This window comes from Chlorocebus sabaeus, chromosome 20, assembly GCF_047675955.1.
Source record: "Chlorocebus sabaeus isolate Y175 chromosome 20, mChlSab1.0.hap1, whole genome shotgun sequence".
Taxonomy (NCBI): domain Eukaryota; kingdom Metazoa; phylum Chordata; class Mammalia; order Primates; family Cercopithecidae; genus Chlorocebus; species Chlorocebus sabaeus.
The window spans coordinates 26,324,034-26,340,463 of NC_132923.1; the positions used below are offsets into that span (position 1 = coordinate 26,324,034).

General features: G+C 53.7%; 1 protein-coding gene across 6 annotated transcripts in view; it reads right to left on the bottom strand.

Annotated features, from left to right (window-relative positions):
- Positions 1-16,430, bottom strand: part of KCNC4 (potassium voltage-gated channel subfamily C member 4) — a 68,591-nt gene that overhangs the window by 48,842 nt on the left and 3,319 nt on the right. For 4 of the 6 annotated variants that reach the window (XM_073008497.1, XM_007977644.3, XM_007977643.3 and 1 more), the window contains exons 2-3: positions 6,326-7,262; positions 4,054-4,257 (exon numbers count right to left, since the gene is read on the bottom strand). In XM_073008497.1, coding sequence (XP_072864598.1) covers positions 4,054-4,257; positions 6,326-7,262 — 1,141 coding nt within the window. Of the gene's footprint in view, positions 1-12; positions 1,715-4,053; positions 4,258-6,325; positions 7,263-16,430 lie in introns of those variants that run through there. The other 2 variants (XM_007977640.3, XM_037998183.2) reach the window with 2 other exon arrangements.

Genomic DNA, 16,430 nt, shown 5'->3' on the forward strand with positions numbered 1-16,430 from the left:
AAAGGGCAGTTGCATGGAGGCCCCCACATCCCCTCTTCTCAACTCTTAGGAGTCAGGTCACTTCATTCTGAGAGCAAGTGAGAGGCAGGCCCCACAAACCACTGCAGGGTAGTAATCCTAGCACCCACTCTGAACAGACCTTTCCAGAAGGACATTTCTGTGTCTGCCCAAGACTGAGGGAGGTGCCGAGATGGGGACACTCCCGGCACAGGCTTTACACAACACCCCCAACCCCATGCAATAATCTGCTCTGCCTCTGCCCAGCCCTGATGCTGCCCTGCCATCCTATCTTTGCCGACCATGGAAGGAGCAGATCTGGACCTTACTTAGTCATTCTCTCCGCAAAGTTGCATAATCTGACTCTAAAAATTGCCAGGCGCACGGCTCTGCTGTCAGGTCTAATTCCCATCAGGTGAAACAGGAAACGTCTTGGCTGAGGCAACCTTGTTCCTCAGGCTGTGGAGGGCCCTCTTCCTGGGAGTGGCAGGAGCAGGTGGGGGCAAGATGGCCTCTGTCCCCACACTTCCCCTCAGCTGCCCCTGCGCAAGGTGTACCCCTGCTCACCCAGTGACTCACAAACCTGTTGTGCTCCTGGGCTCGTTAGGTAAATGAATACACTTAATTATAGAAATTAGATGAGTCTCCGGTTCTGGCAGGAATACGGAGCGCAGAGGCTGGGTGGGAACGGCAGGTGACTCAGAGGCAGGGCTGGGAGTTTGAGGGAGAGGGAGAGAGAAGAAAAACTGTCGCAGAAGCAGGGGAAGCAACGTGGAGAGCGATGCCGCAGCTCGGGGTGCAGAAGGGACACCAGGTGCTGCCAGTGGGAGTCACCACTGAATCTGGGCAGAGGCTTCCTGAGGGAAGGGCCTCCCTCGCCTAGGCAGCCCGCCCACGGCCTGCACCAAGCCTGAGGCTACAACGCTAGGGACCGCCACCTGCGCCCCAAGCCAGAGATAGAAACCATCAGGCCTCTTCTCCCAGGGCAGCACTGCTCATAGGCACTGCCCTTCCAAGGAGTCAAACCACCTTTACGCCAGCAGAGATGCCCCACATGACAGCCTTGTTTCTTGCTGGTCTGGGTGTGGGGTGGACAGACAGACAGATAGACAGGCTGTTTGGCTACTGGTTAAAGGCTATGAGGAATGGAAATACATTCACAGTGATTAAAAATATTAACGTAGGCCTGACTGCTCAGCAAGGCCGACTGGCCCCAGGCCACTGTGCACACATACACGCCTGGTGGCTGAGACTGGTCCTGGTGGGACCCCAAGAGGGAGGCAAGGCTGAGAGGCAGGTCCGGGGTGTGCACCTACAGCCCAGGAAGAGTCCAATATGGGGAGAAGCTCTGGGATCGCTCTCCCCTTTGCTCTCCGGTTCCAGAGCTGAACCTTTCGGGAAGCTGAAAACTATGGAGGGGAGGCTCGGGGCCTGAGTTCTCCTGTGTCCTGACTGCTCCCTCCTGCTGCCCCTGTGGGCCCTGGGGAGTCAGCGCTGAGGGCATGGAAGGGCACCTGTTTGTGCGCATGTGCCCAGAGGTGAAGGTGCAGCTAAGGGGCAGAGTGACCAGGAGGTGGGCCGGTGAGGGGGTGGAAGGGGGTGAGCAGGAACTTTCTCAGAGGGTAGGGCGAGCTGTATCGTGATGCCAGTGGAGACAGCCCCAGGCTGGTTCCAGCCGCTCCAGCTATGTTGTTTAGACTCCGGGACTTTCCACAGCCTTGGTGAAGAAAAGGCACATGGGTCAGTGGGCGCAGCTCCTCAGGGTCCACGCTCCAGGAGACACTGCAGGGCAGGTGGCCCCAGGCTGGGGTGGAGGGGCCTGGCCCTCCTTGACTCTCCCTGGCCTCTAGGTCTCCTGGACTCCTGAGGACAGACTCCAGGGGCCCACACCCAGCTGACTTTTGTCCTGTCCTGCCCCCAGTTAAGCTCCCCACTAGCTCCTTGATAGTCCAGCTAGACAAAGACCCCACAGCCTCCAGCATCAGCCTTCTTGACTCTAAGAAGCCCTAATTATAATTAGCACCTACCACCATCCTCCCAGGGAACTGACACTCTGACACACGGGCCTGTGTGGAGGAGGCCCAGGCCCACTCACTCCTGGTCTTAAGCGTAACCTGAGTGTGGAGAAGTGCGGCACGGTACAGTGTGGGGAAAGTTGCCGAGTGCACACTGGGAGTTTGGCGATGTTAACTGCCACGCTTGCTTAGCAGGGCCTGTTTCCCAGCAACCCACCTGTTCCTCTCGAAGGTCACTCTAATTGGCTGAGCTACATGCTTGTTGCCAAGAAGCAGTGTGGAGGCATCTTGAAAATAGAGCAGCCAGGCCCCACAGGAACCCCAGGGATATTGGATGGTGGGATGCTGGCTCCCCTGCCCCATGCACGTGCACATGAAACTCCTTCCCCAGGTGCAGTCCACTCCCAGAACCTCGTGGTCCCTCCTGACTGATACCCTCATGGCCTCTTCCACACCTATTTCCACTGAGCCCCTCACAGCCCAGGGAGGAAAGCAGGTGTGTGTGGCACTCAGCTCTGTGTGCTCAAGTCCTACACAGTGACCGCTCGTTCCAGATTGTCCGCTCAGCATGGTCCAGCCAGAGCAAGGCTTTGGGCATGAACAGGACACAGTGGAACCCACTGCCTGTTTGGGATGGTAGGCAAGAGAGAAGGCCAAATCCAGGGCCCAAGAATAGGACACAGGGGTGAACAAAGAAACACAGGCGAGGGTAGAGGTCTGAGCACCCTCCATCTGCAGCCTTTTGTTGGGGTTGCTGGACCACCTCCTTCTAGGCACCAGATCGTGATTCCTGTTTCTGCCAGTCCACAGAATACGTGCCCAGCACAGCTGGACACACACCTTTCAGGGGCTGGTTAGACTCAGGGTGGCCTGGGGCTTCCATGGGAACAGTGGTACTGAAAGGGCTGAGAAAGAAACTAGAAGGTGCCCACAGAGCCTGCATGGGCTGGCAGGCCACGGGACATCTTCAGAGGGACAGAGGCATCACAGGCTATTCCTGTAGCTGCCACTGCCCCTTCCTCACTCAACCTAGTTTGGGTCTGGAGTTTGGGGACAGAGGGATGTGGGGGATGGGAAATCCAGCTGGTTAAGAAGTGGCGGAGAACCTGGGGAAGAGCTCTGTTTTGGAGGGAGTCAGGGTTTACTCTAGCAATAGGCAGAACGTTGAGGGAGGTTAGGTAACAGGGACAGGGCAAGGGAGACGAATAAGTGATCGAAAACTGGGTAGGAGGGCCTGGTCCTAAGACCCCTGGTTCTCAGCCACCACGGGCCCTCCACAATCCTTGGTCATTCCTAGCCTCTTTCCGAGGCCAGGAATCCTTAGCTCCACAGCCTAACCTCTGCCCTTGCCTTGCTGCAGGCTTAGGGCCTGGGGATAGAATTTCAGCCTTTTCTGACAAGCAGAGGGTGGACTGCTCCTTCTACCTCTCCAAATACTGAGAACATTCCTCAGATGGGACCCACTCTTCCTGCCCACCTACCCCACCCCCTGGTCATCTCTGGCACTGCCTCAAGAGGACAGTCACCCCCTAGGTGCTTGCAGATGGAAGTCTGCCCATCCTGTGCTCCAGGACCCCTGGCACAGGATGGGAGGATGTGTGGGGCTCCCTGACTCCTGAACATTGCTGGCACCTCAAGGGGTGACCTACTTGGGAAGGCTTAGCTGTTTAAGGGAGGCCTAGGGAGAGGCTGGCAGTGACCCTGTGGAATGGGGCCTGAAGGCAGCAGTGGGAACGAGAGGTAGAAAGAGATGCAATGGAAGCATCGGGCGGGGACCCTGGCCTTGCGTGCCCTCAACCCTCTAGCATTGCTCTTTCCCATGGGCAGCTGGACGGGAGCCGTGTGCCCTTTGAGATTGAGGAGGCCTTTCTAATCCAGGGACTGGGAGATCAGGTACCCATTCTAAAAGCGAGAGTGCATCCAAGGCAGAGGAGATGGCGGCCATGGTCTCAGGGGAGGGGGGGACCTCAAGCTCTTGGGGGGGGACTTGGGAGACTCAGCTCTGTGGGGGCTCCCCCCCGTGCAGCTTGGGAAGCCATACCTTTCCGGACACTACCATCAGCGCAGGCATAGTCCCCAGCGCTGAGCAGGAAGCAGGCAGCTGCCTTCTTGTTTCTGTCTCGAGTGGTGGAGCGTCGCAGGGCCCGGCGCTCCTCAGGGGTGGGGGAGGAGGCCAGGGGTTGGGTGAGGCCAGCTCCCTCCTCATCGGACAGCACTGCGTTGGCATCGCCATTCTGCTTAGAGTCTGAAGGGGGCACACAGAAAGGAGGCTGCGTGAGGGGCCACCCGGGCCTTGCTCGTGAGTCATCTGGGGTCTCCTAGACCCAGAGTGTTACTTCCTCAACCTCAGGAGGGGCCTAGCATCTACCTGGGAGGCAGTGTTGTCAGAGCCAAGGAGCAGAAGGCAAAAGGCAGGATGCCGCACTTGGTGTAAAATGACTTCCCTCCCAGCCTCAGCCTAGGGTCTCTCCTCGGGGATGAAGCCACAGAGCAGAGGCCCTACAGCAGCGACTCCTCAAATCTGCCTGCTGACGGCTACCCCAGGAGATCAGCCCAAAGCAGGCCGCAGACTCTACTTCCTCCTTGGGTCTGGCTCAGGCTGACTCTTGGATGAGTTTGCATTCCCTTGGAGAATACCTGGCTTGCTAGGGGTGAGGGGTGGCATGGCAAGGGTTAAACCTATAAAGTAGTATCCATGCTTTCTCCCTGGATGACAGTCATTCTTGTTCACTGGGCATCTAGGCCAGAGTCCTGTGCCCAAAAGGCCTAGAACCCTCTGCAATTAGGGCTGACCTTTGAGGAGGATACCATGGGAAAAGCTCCGACGCAGCTCCCAAGTGCTGTGGGCTCAGTCCCCACCGCTTGCCTCTGTCAGGCAGTAGCACAGGTGAAGCTGGGCCCTTGGATCTGGAAAAGGGGGTGCTACTCTATCTGAAGACAGTGGCCCTGCCATTGGCCAGGCATGCCCTTACTGTGGCTGCTGTCAGGGTTAGGCTAAGGGCAAGGCTGATAGGGCCACAGTTAAGTGTACCTTGAGGAGCTGACTTAAGGACTTCTACATTTTAATACTGGGATTCTCTTTATGCACTGAATGGGCCTCAGAGTGCAGCTGAAATTCCCCGGGAGATTAATATTCACAAATTAGGAAGCAGTGCCACTTTGGTGGGGGAGAAATGGGAAGCCTGATGGGTGCTATTCTATCAAGGCCTTTGGAAGACCCAGGCCCCTGACATGACCCCAGGGAATAAGTGGACCCGGGCATGTAGGATAGGCACATGCCAAAGGCCACAGGTGAGTGTCCCAAGCTAGGCGCCTCTCCTGCAGGGTCAGTCCCACTTTGCCCCAGAGCTTACCCTTAGTCTCCTGGCTCCAGTCCAGCTCCCCATACCAGGAATTCCATACCTTTCCCAGGAGCCCAGCCTACACATAACAGTCAGGATGATTTTCCCTCTCTCCAACCTAAATCTGTGTTGTTGGGGATTAAGCTGTTTTCCATTCCCCAACTCCTGATTCAGGGATGGAGATGAGCTTTCTTGGGATGGCCTTTCCCATCCTTGAGGGACAGGATTCAGATGCCCAGGCTCTCCCCTTCCAGGGCACAGATACTAGTTTATTCCATGTTCCTCCCCTTCCCAACACTGTCTGGGCCACTCCTTCCTCAGTTCCTTTCCATCCCATGTCAAACCCTGAGCCCAGGACTCAATCTAGCTTGTGCTGAACAGAAGGCAGCCTCCCACTGCTATTACATTATCACATTTATTAGGCCAAGATACCAGACTCGAACGTTTGCAAAGAAGTGATTCATGTGTTGACGTACCTTGGAAGAACAGCTGCCCTGCTCATTGGCTAATATTGACAGTGCCTGACATTTGTAAAGTGGTTTTAACTTCTCAAAGTACTTTCATATCTGTCATTCATTCGGGTCTCTCAAAATCTTGAGGGTAGGCTATGATATTATTCCCATTTTACAGGTGCCTAGAGAGGGGGGGGTGACTGGCCTCAGGGCACACAGCACAGTGGCCAAGACTGGATTTAAAACCAGGGTGTCTAACATACAGCCCCATGTACTGCTCATCACACCCTACCCTGGGTGGAATACTCAGTCCAAACATCCGATATTTGGGAAGCTATTAGAGACCCAGCCAGAGGATAGAGAAATTCGGCCTCAACACCCTGCCCCCATAAAGGCACCTCTTATGCTTAGGGAAGCCCCACACAAAACACATGCCCAAATCCCAAGGGCTGAGGTTCATTTGGAAACTCCCTAGGCCACTGGGGGAAAAGGGATTTTCCTTCCCAATCCCTAATCTCACCTGCCCGTTTCCTCTCGATCATACCCTCTTCCCGGGCAGGAGGGCTGGTATCACTGTAGGTGCTGTCCCGGGGGGAGGTCTCCTCAGACTTGCAGTACATGGGCGACTCCAGCTGGGCTGGCCGTGGCACGTGCTTCTTCCGCTTCTTGGGCAGTTTCTGCTTGGCCATGGCCAGGGAGTAGTACATGCCAAAGTTGTTGACGATGACAGGCACCGGCATGGCGATGGTAAGCACGCCAGCCAGCGCACACAGTGCCCCTACCAGCATGCCTGACCACGTCTTGGGGTACATGTCTCCATAGCCCAGTGTCGTCATGGTGACCACAGCCCACCAGAAGCCAATGGGGATGTTCTTGAAGTCGGTGTGGTCATTACCCCGAGGGTCGGAGGGCCTGGCCCCGATGCGCTCAGCATAGTAGATCATGGTGGCAAAGATGAGCACGCCCAGGGCCAGGAAGATGATAAGCAGCAGGAACTCATTGGTGCTGGCCCTCAGCGTGTGGCCCAGCACGCGCAGCCCCACGAAGTGGCGTGTGAGCTTGAAGATACGCAGGATGCGCACGAAGCGCACCACGCGCAGGAAGCCCAGCACGTCGCGGGCTGCCTTGGATGACAGGCCGCTCAGCCCCACCTCCAGGTAGAAGGGCAGGATGGCCACAAAGTCGATGATGTTGAGCAGATTCTTGACGAAGTCCAGCGTGTCAGGGCAGCACACGATTCGCACCAGGAACTCCAACGTGAACCACAGCACGCATACACCCTCGATGTAGGTCAGGATGGGCTCTGTCTCTACCTCCCGCCGGAAGTGCACGCTGGTGATGTTCCCTACGCGGAGGATCTCTGTCACATTGCGGTCGATATTAAAGGCCTCATGTGTCTCCAGGCAGAAAGTGGTGATGGAGACCAGGATGAAGAAGAGAGAGGCAAAGGCCACTACCTGTGGGCAGGGGAGGAGAGCAGGGGGCAGCTGTCAGACAGGGATTGGATGGGCCCAGCTGGGGACATGGACTTCTGCATGAAGGTTACCAGAAAGGGCATTCCAGGGTGAGAGGTGGGATTAACATGTGGAGACAGGGCTGGAAGTCCCTCCTCAGAGGGTCTTTATCCATATGCTTGGGGGCTCTCAGGCAATGATTCCCAATCTTTGTTATAGAAGACCGAAGCTGCTCTTGGTTGGAAGCAACTGGTCAGGGATCTACAGCTGCCAGACTTGCCTTTGATAGCTTTGCCCACCTCTGACCCATATGCATTTTAAGGCTTGTCAAGCTGCAACAGGAATCTTGTTACAATGCACTCCTGATCCAGAGGCTTGGGGCAGGTCCTGTGATTTTGCATTTGTAATAAGCACCCAGGTGAGGCTCTTTGTCCATGCACCACAGTTGCAGTAACTGGGCTTTAAGGCAATGGTCCCCAAAGTATGGTCCTGGACCAGAAGCTTTAGGTCTCTGGTCCTTTGGTTAGAAACACAAATTTCAAACTTTACCTAAAGCTACTGAGTGAGAAATGCCAAGGGTAGGATCCAGCAATGTTTTAACAAACCTTCTAAGTAATCCTAATGCACACTAGTTTGAGATCCACTGTATGAAGGGATGCTCAGAGGCAGGTTGCTGCAAGGAATGACCCTGGACCACTTTCTGCTGGCTGAGCCTATTAGCCATAGTCTCTTCTTCTGCCTCTCACCTTAGGATGTCCCCTCTGACTGCCTAGATGGTGAGGAAGTTCCCAAAGGCAGACAACATGCACCATGGCAGTGGAGAGGGTGGTCTGGTCACAAGAACCAGTCTCACTCCTTCCTACAAACTGACATTTCCTGGAACTCTGAGCTCCAAAGAAAAAGGAATCACACCCATCAGCATCAGAGTGGCAGGGGCTAATCCCGACAGCTGCTGGGATCTCAGCTAGAAGGATGACAGCAGCACTCGGCAGAGGAATGTCGGCTGCGTTTAAGTGTCCAATCATTATGAATGGAGATGAAATGCATGTGTAATAACACCAATTATGGAGCCTTCATGTGTTATTCATGCCATGCCATCCACCACTGTCAGGATGCCCACTGATGGCGTCCAGTCTCATGCCTCTTGCTGCCGCCTATCCTGCATGATGGCTGGACTGGGCTTCCTCCTTGACCAGATATGGCTATGCCTAAATAGGTGGGTAAGGGAGGTCTGTGGGCTCATGGTACCATTTGGTAATTCCCATGTCTGGCCCACCCTGATTTCCACCTGGCTGCGTGGGCAGGCACTGGCATGTGCCCATCCCCTATCCAGTGAGGACTCAGAGAGGTTTTCCTCCCTGGGAGTCTGCACTGGGATGGGGAAGGCATACCTTGTTCTTAGTACTGCAAAACACCAGTGAAGAATACAAGGGGACCTGGGAAAATGAAGCAAGCAGCAGCACCTCCAGGGCTTCTGGAGCAGGAGAAAGTGAGGGGGGAGATCTGGGAATGAACAGTCCTCAGCTGTCTCTTCCGTGCCTGGTACTGTTAAGCACTCTGTATATGCTTCAATCGCCTTCAGTCCTCCCTACGACCCTGTACGGCACGCCTCATCATCCCATTTTATGCAGGATGAACTGATCATCAGAGACGTTACATACGTGCTTAAGGTCACGCAGTCCAGAAGGGGTAAAAACCAGATTTGAACTCAGAACTGTTTAACTTCAAAGGCTGTACCTTTTCTTCATACCACAATGTTTTCACCACCTCCCAGGCAGGGTCAATTCACAGGCCTGGGAAAGCCATCTCTGAATCACTGATCCTGTTCCCAGTTAGTTCCCTGACGACTGCTATTTCACCCGTGGGAATGTGTGTCTCGGACTTAGGACAGATCCCCCATCACACACCTCAATGGACCTCATTTACACTTTAACTTGGATGGGTTGATCAGAAACAGCATGGAAGGAGAAGGCTGGGCCCAGGGGATGAATGGAGATGAAATGCGTATTTAATAACAATTACACAGACCCACTTTCCCTATTTTACAACATTACTGGAGTTTTTCCTGCTTGCTTCTCCCCAGTAAAGTTTAAGTTCCTTTTCTGGCCTTATTCTTCCTCCTCTGAGAAAGGGGCTGCCAAGTCAATACAGGCTGATGTGGGCATTAAGTAAACGGCTCCAGCCTGTGGGCTCTCCATGGCCATCCATAGGTGGGCTGGCAAAAGTGCCTGTCCATGGCCTTGGTCATGCCGGGAATCCAGTCCTGGCACCACCCTCTCCCCTGAAAAACAGAGTGGTTGAGGTAAGGGGCAGGGACAGCATATCCCAATTCTGCCAGGAACCATGGGAAGCAGAAGCTGGCTCTCTGAGGAAAAGTTAGCCAGGAGAGTAGGCCCACCTGGGAGACTCAGCGTAAAGTTAATTAGTGACTTGGAAAAACAAGTTCAGGAAGAGCTGCCAAGAGGGTGAGCAGAGGGAGGGAGGGAGGATGGCGTGGCCCTGGCCATCCTCTCATAGCAGGGCCAGCGAGCCTGCCTCGCTGCCCTCCTCACCTGCCACCACCACAGGCTCATTCTGCAGCAGGCAAGAGAGTCCTTCAGGCCCCGTGGGTACCAGCCACATCCTGGATTAGGGAACAACCCTCTGGATTCCTGTCTACCCGCTCACCTTTACTTTTTTTCAAAATACAGAACTGTTCCATCTACTATTAACTGCTACCCCTCACTTCCACCCTGAGAAGAGGAGGGGAGCTAAAGCGTGGTCATGTGTGCCCATTTTTTAAGTGAAATAGAGGCACAAGAAAGGGCAGATGATTTGCTCAGGATCACACTGAGGCCAAGTCTCCTGACTCTCAGCTCAAAGCTCTTTCCAATTGGGCCTCTGACCAAGCAGGTGGGTATAATCCCCTCCTCCTTTGTTGAAACCTTAGTGGGGCCTCAGTCTCCACTGTGGCCTCTCCAGGGCTGGGGCAGCAGGCACTCAGCAGGCCCCAAGAAGCCCTCCCTCCCCAAGGAGACAGAGATGCGACCTGAACTGTGGCACATTGCTCCAGGTGGGCCCTGAGGTTACAGGTTCCCCTTCAGGGCCCAAATTATTCCTTTCTGACCTAAGTTGCTCCCCAAACTGAATTATTTCATAAGTGGTTGACCCTGCTTGCAAATGGTGCTTTTCCCCAGGCCTTCCCCTCTGGAGGCAGGGATACACAGCTCCCTTGACTAGGGCTTCCTAGCACAAAACAGGGCCAAGGGAAGAAGAGGTGGTTGCAGCAACACCACCCTGCTTAGAGGCCAAAGCCTCAGCCTCGAGTCTTCTATTCATTCCCCACTGGACCATCCTGCCATCCTACAGAGCTGGCAGTGGAGATCTTAGTCTCCTTCCCATGGGCTCCTGTGCTGAAAGACTAAGGGCAGAGAACAGCTAAGGAACCCTATACTAGAAGCCTTGGGCCCGGGTTTAGACTTCCAGGATTTCTCATCCTGGCCCTGCCACTCAATCAGGTAAATGAATGGTAACCTCTGTACCTGTTTCCTCTGTATAAAATGGGGACAGTACTAGTACTCCCTTCACAGTGTTCCGGTAGGATTAAATGAGCTTCTGCATGGTAAATGCCTGGCACCCAATAAGTGCTCCATAAAATGGAAATAAGAGTTGAGGAGGGGTAGGGTCCTCTGCGTGCAGCTTTTGGAGGTGAGCTGAATCTGGAGCCAAAATATCACAGAATCTTCGCTTTTTAGAAGTGAAAAAGACTGAGGAAGTTACCCAGTTCAACTCCATTTCTGCTGTTTTACAGATGAAGAAACTGAGGCCCAGGGAGGAGTGGCTTGTCCTGATTTTCATGGCTGAAGCTGCTAGTTCTTTCCACCACAAAGGGCATGGATTCTGCTGGAAGTCAAAACTTCCCAAGTAGAAAACTGCCGGTGAACTGGCTCCACTAGGGGCAGCTCCTCTCCTGCTGGCAGGATGCAGGAGGGTCTCAGCACCCTGGACAGCAGGCTCCCATCACCCAAGCAGGAGTGTCTCTCCTCCCAACTCCCTGTGCCCCCTGGGCTCCTCAGACACACTGGCTGGCTGTGTCCTGCTGAAAACCCATCCATCTCCAAAGGCACAGGTGTTCAGCACTATTACCGGCCTCTCCACCAACCCCATCATTGGACGTCCCTAGAAATGTAAAGTCACACACTTCTGGGTTCAAGCTGGGCTCTGCTACTGACTGCATATGAGACCTCCATGAGTTCCTTAACCTCTCCAAGCCTTAAGGTCTTCATTTATAAAACGGAAAAGGGAGTGCCTACCAAGTACCAGATATTGTGTTTGGGAAAGTACCAGACAACCACCCTTGCCCCTGGGACCTTACATTCTAGTGGAGGCAGACTGTTAACAAATAAACAAGCAAAATACACATTATGTCAGTTGGTCTAAGTGTTATGAAAAAATAAAGAGAAAAAGGAGATAAGGGGTGTGAGGATAGGGGAGTTGTTTCCAATAGAGAGATCAGGTAAGGCCTTAATGACAAGGTGACACCTGAACAGCCCTGAACAGTGAGGGAGTGAGTCATATGAAGACCCAGAAAGTTCGAGGCAGAAGGGATGAGTACTGCAAGGGTCCTGAGGCTACAATCTGCTTGCTATGTTTGAGGGGACGAGGGTAGTATTTACTTTGTACAGTTGTTTTGAGGATGACACTTGTAAAACTCAGCACAAAGCCTAGAGCGTTCCAGGAATCTGGCACAGGCTGGGTCGAGGGGAGAGGTGATAGACACCAATCATTGGGAACTGAATACAATCAGCGGGGGCAGGGGAGGAGAGCCCAGGGAAGAAGGGCCAGGGAGACAGATGGACAGATAAACATAAGGAGACTTGGGCCCAAAAACCTATATTAAGGATGAAGTGTAGGAGAAAGGAAAATTGAGAACACAGCCAAAGACACTAGCAGAGTAAGATCTGTGGGGATGGGGTGAGGGACTGAGGGACTGAGCCTTCCAGGGAAGCAAGATCCTCATGCCCAGGCAGTGCTGGAAGACAGTGGGGCAGTCCTGGGGGTAAGAGGCAGGAAATGAGAGGGTCTGCCAAACAAAGCATCTCTGAGCTATCCCTGGTTCCTAGCTGAGGGCCTGCACTAAGGCCCAGGTCCCAGTAGAGAAACATCCCCTCCACCCCCTAGGAACAGGATGTGGCCCTGGAACAGGGCCTGGCCCTGCCCCCACCCCATGCTGAGCCAGGACCTTCTGGTCCCAGTGTCCAGAACCCACCTCAACCTATGCTCACCCTCCAATGAGCCCACACTTGGGGCCTCTCAGGGCCTCTGGGTTGCCCAGAACAGATGAGTCCCTACCCCAGAAGGAATTCAGGTTAGCCCGAATCACTAACTAAGAAGCCACTATTCAGTCTAACAAAATTCCTGGTTATTGCCCATCTGGGCCCCAAAATGTACTAGCTCTGCTTGGGCTGGTCACCTGACCAGAAAATTCCCCCTTTCCCTAATGCAGCGTGGTTTAGCACTACCCACACTGAACTTTTATTTATTTATGTATTTATTTATAATGTACCTCTGTTAAAAAATTATTTAAGGTGCTAATTCAGTATCCTACAAGGCCCACCCAACTCAACTTCTATTTCCTTGTGGAAGCCTCTCTGAACACCTCCTACATCTCATCCCACATAGAGGTGGGATTTATTGATTCCTCCTCTCACTTCCTATTGAACTTTACTTTTTTATGACTCCTGTGGCACCTCTCCTGATCCATCTTGTATCACTGTTGACATTTCTTGTCACCTAATTTCCCTTGACCGCCACTTACTCCACCCGACTTGGCTTTCGTCAGGAGCAGGGGACCCCCTCTGACTCATCTTTGGATTTCTAGAACCCCACGTGTGTATGGCATGTGTGTGGTAAGTATGCAGTAAGTGTTTTCTGAATGACTGGGGCCAAGGTGACCCCCAACTCTCTCTCCTGGTCCTGGTGAGCCTGTCAGAAGAAGAGGTCGTCAGACCCACTGACTGGGACGAAGTGACAAGGGTATACGCCCAGTGATACCTCTAGGGACTGGGGCCCTAGGACCTTTGCTGCCCTCCAGGATGAGCCAGGTCCACTTCCTGATAAGGACCCTTGCTAGAGACCAGGTGACCACCCCTTAGCCAGGAGAAAATTCCAGAAGGGAGCAGGGCCAGAGGTCATGGCAAGTCAGTTACGCACAGGGAATAAGGGTGGCACAGAGCTCTGGTGCCCAGCAGCATCCCAGGCTGACACTGCCCATGGGTGGGGGTGAAGGGCTCAGAGTCTCCTACCCTCAAGGCCAAGCTGCCTGGCTCTGTTCCTGCCTGCCTGCTCTTCCCCCAAGTCTCCAAAATAGCTCGTCTATTTTCTCCCCTTCCCCTACTCCACACCCCACCCCAAATGTGACAACCAGAAACACCTCAGCATTCAGAGAGAAGATGTTCAGAGACAAATGTTGGTTTTCTCAGAACAAGAGAAGAAAACAAACCCAAAAAGAAACCGGGAGGTTGCCCTGAGGGCAGGGTGTGCAGGGAGTCCTGCAGCCTTCAGCCTGGCCCCTGCCTGCTCCTCAGGAAGGAGGTGGAGAGGCTGCCCAGGGCAGGCTGGCACTGCCCTTCTGGGGAGCTCAGAAAGCCAGGGTACTGCCCTCCTGCGCTCACGTTCCTGGCTCAGCCCAGCTCAGAGGGCACAGCATCAGTGAGTACTGGCCCTCACTCTAAAGCCTGTTGTGACCACTGACCTGTCCCCCAGGCAATGCCCAGACCAGAGAAGCCAGGGAGCTTCAGAAGCAGCAGGCAGGAATGCAACTCCGCTCCTTTCTGAGAAGGCCTTGGTTTCATGCTCTGCCTGGGCGAGGGAGCTTCCCTTAGTCTTTTCTCCTAACCATGCCTCCTTTCATTTTTCCTATGGAAATACCACAGTAAGAAGAGAGGTTAGACTTGAGCAATTCTAGGGAGTGAGAAGTAAAGGAAGAGATAAGAGCAGAGTGGAGGAAGAAGCTCTCCAGTGAGGAGCCACCCTCTGGAAGCCAGAGATCCTCTCTGGGCAGGAGCCAGAGGCCATAGGAGGAGCACGGACTTAGATTCATGAGACCTGGGTTTGGATCCTACTTCTACCACAAGCGGTGCGCCCTTGAGAAAGCCCCACCAGGCCTGTTTCCTCATCTGTATACTGATATACAGATGTTAACAATACCTGCCTCACCTAGGCCGGATGAGTAGTAGCAGAAAGCACAGGCCCAGCCTCCCACATAGTAACTGACACTTAACAAAGGGGAGGACCCTGCTGGAGCTGCCTTCATGGAGCAGGGAGTTCCTGTGGGTCCCCTCCTCTACTCAAAAGGGAAACAGCACAGGAAAAATACGCTGATTTAGCCAAAGGAGAGGAACTGTAATCCTTAATAAGGCTGATAGCTGAGCTAAAGCCAGCCCTGCCCCGGAGACCTTGGAGACTTGCGTAGGGGAAGGGCGTCCTGGCCCCTTTCTTCAGGCCTCTTGTCCGCTCTCAGAAAAGAAGGTGCAGGTTTCTAAAGCTCTGGACGCTGCCAAACCTCCACTGGGCCCCCTGAGGCTGTGAAGTCTCCATGGTGAGCCTTCACTCTGCCCTGGGCAGTAGGCAGGTGGGGACAGGACCAGTCTGCCCCTCGTGCCTGTTCCCAGCTCAGGCCACAGAAACAGAACCACAGCAGCAGCTGCCCATGGGCCCAGCACAGTGGAGCAGGGTTGAGCATCCCAGCCCAGGAGCCTGCCTGAGCGGAACAGCTCCTTGGGCCAGGTCTGTAGCTAGGCAACAGGCTCTCATAATCAGCTCAGTTCACTTTCCATTTGTATCATTTTGCTCCTGTCATAATGCACTACTCGAATGACCAGGTTGATGGGTGCGAAAGGATGCCTCAGGGCAGAGCACTGCTCCTCTGCCCCTCTTCGCCCACCACCCCACAGTGCTGTGGGCCCTTCCAGGAAGGAGGTAGCTGTGAGCGAGGGAAGGAAGCACACATACCCAGGGGAACAGGGGTGGGAAGAAACGGACAGCGTGACTAGCCAGGGGCAAATGGAGGGGGGAAAGTGTAGCCCCAGAACTCCCCGCATGGCACAGTACCCTCAGGCCTGGAGGGGTAATACAGTAAGTCTTCCTTCTGATGTCTCCATCTGCCCCTGGGTTTTCTGATGCCATCCACAGGAGTTACAGAACCTCAGAAGGACACCTCTCAGGCCAGAGTAAGAAACAAGCTCTCTGCCTCAAAAACAGCCTAGTTCAGTGGAAAGAAGGTGTTGTAATCACAAGAGCAAGGGCTTGGGAGTCAGGGACTCTGGCTTTGATTCAAAGCCTGGCCACTATCTGGCTATGTGATCTCAGGCAACTGTTTACCTTCTCACAGCCTCAATCCATTAAACAGGGATAATCACTGGGTTTTAAGTTTATTGGGAGGATTAGAGATTAATGTCAAGTATACACAGCAATGTATCTGTCTGGGGTGCTCAATAATGAGCAGTTATTCATTAATTTTTAAAAATTATGTATTCTCACTTGTGTGTCCCGGGAGCAGGTGAGGGTTGCCTTTGCCTGGGCTCCTCAGCAGGAGGCAAGTCCTCTTTTGGCACATGCGCTGGCCAGAACTCCATCCAGATATTCACATCAGGATGAACAACCAGAAGGCTGGAAACTAGGGGTGGTTTCCTGGCTCTGCTATTAGTTAAATGTCTTTGGCAAGAAACTTAATGTCTCTGAATCCTGGTTTTCTCAATGTTTAAATGAAAGATTTAACCTTACTCCATCATGAACTTCAAGACCGCAACTGGAATGCCTGGGCTGATGTGATTCCATGTCAAAGGGGCAAAGCACACCTTGGGTTCCTGGAAGACTTCAAGGGGCAGGCTAGGCTCTGAGCTTACTCAAAGAGGCCCCCATGGCTTGGCCATTCAGCAGTGTGACGAAGAAAATAAACTCAGTGATATGTGGGGTGCCACTTAGAATTCCAGAGAGGAACAAGAGTAGGTGAAAAGCCCCCAGAAATCCCAGAATGCTCAGAAATAGGGCCTAGCTCCCCTAACCACCTCATCCCAGCCCTGCTTCCCTGGTTTGTCCCCTTTCCCCATCTCTCTCTCTCTCTCTCCTCCCCCACCCCCAACTTTGAAAGAGTCTGAATGATGTGTGCCTGTCTCTCTCCCCTAATGCAGA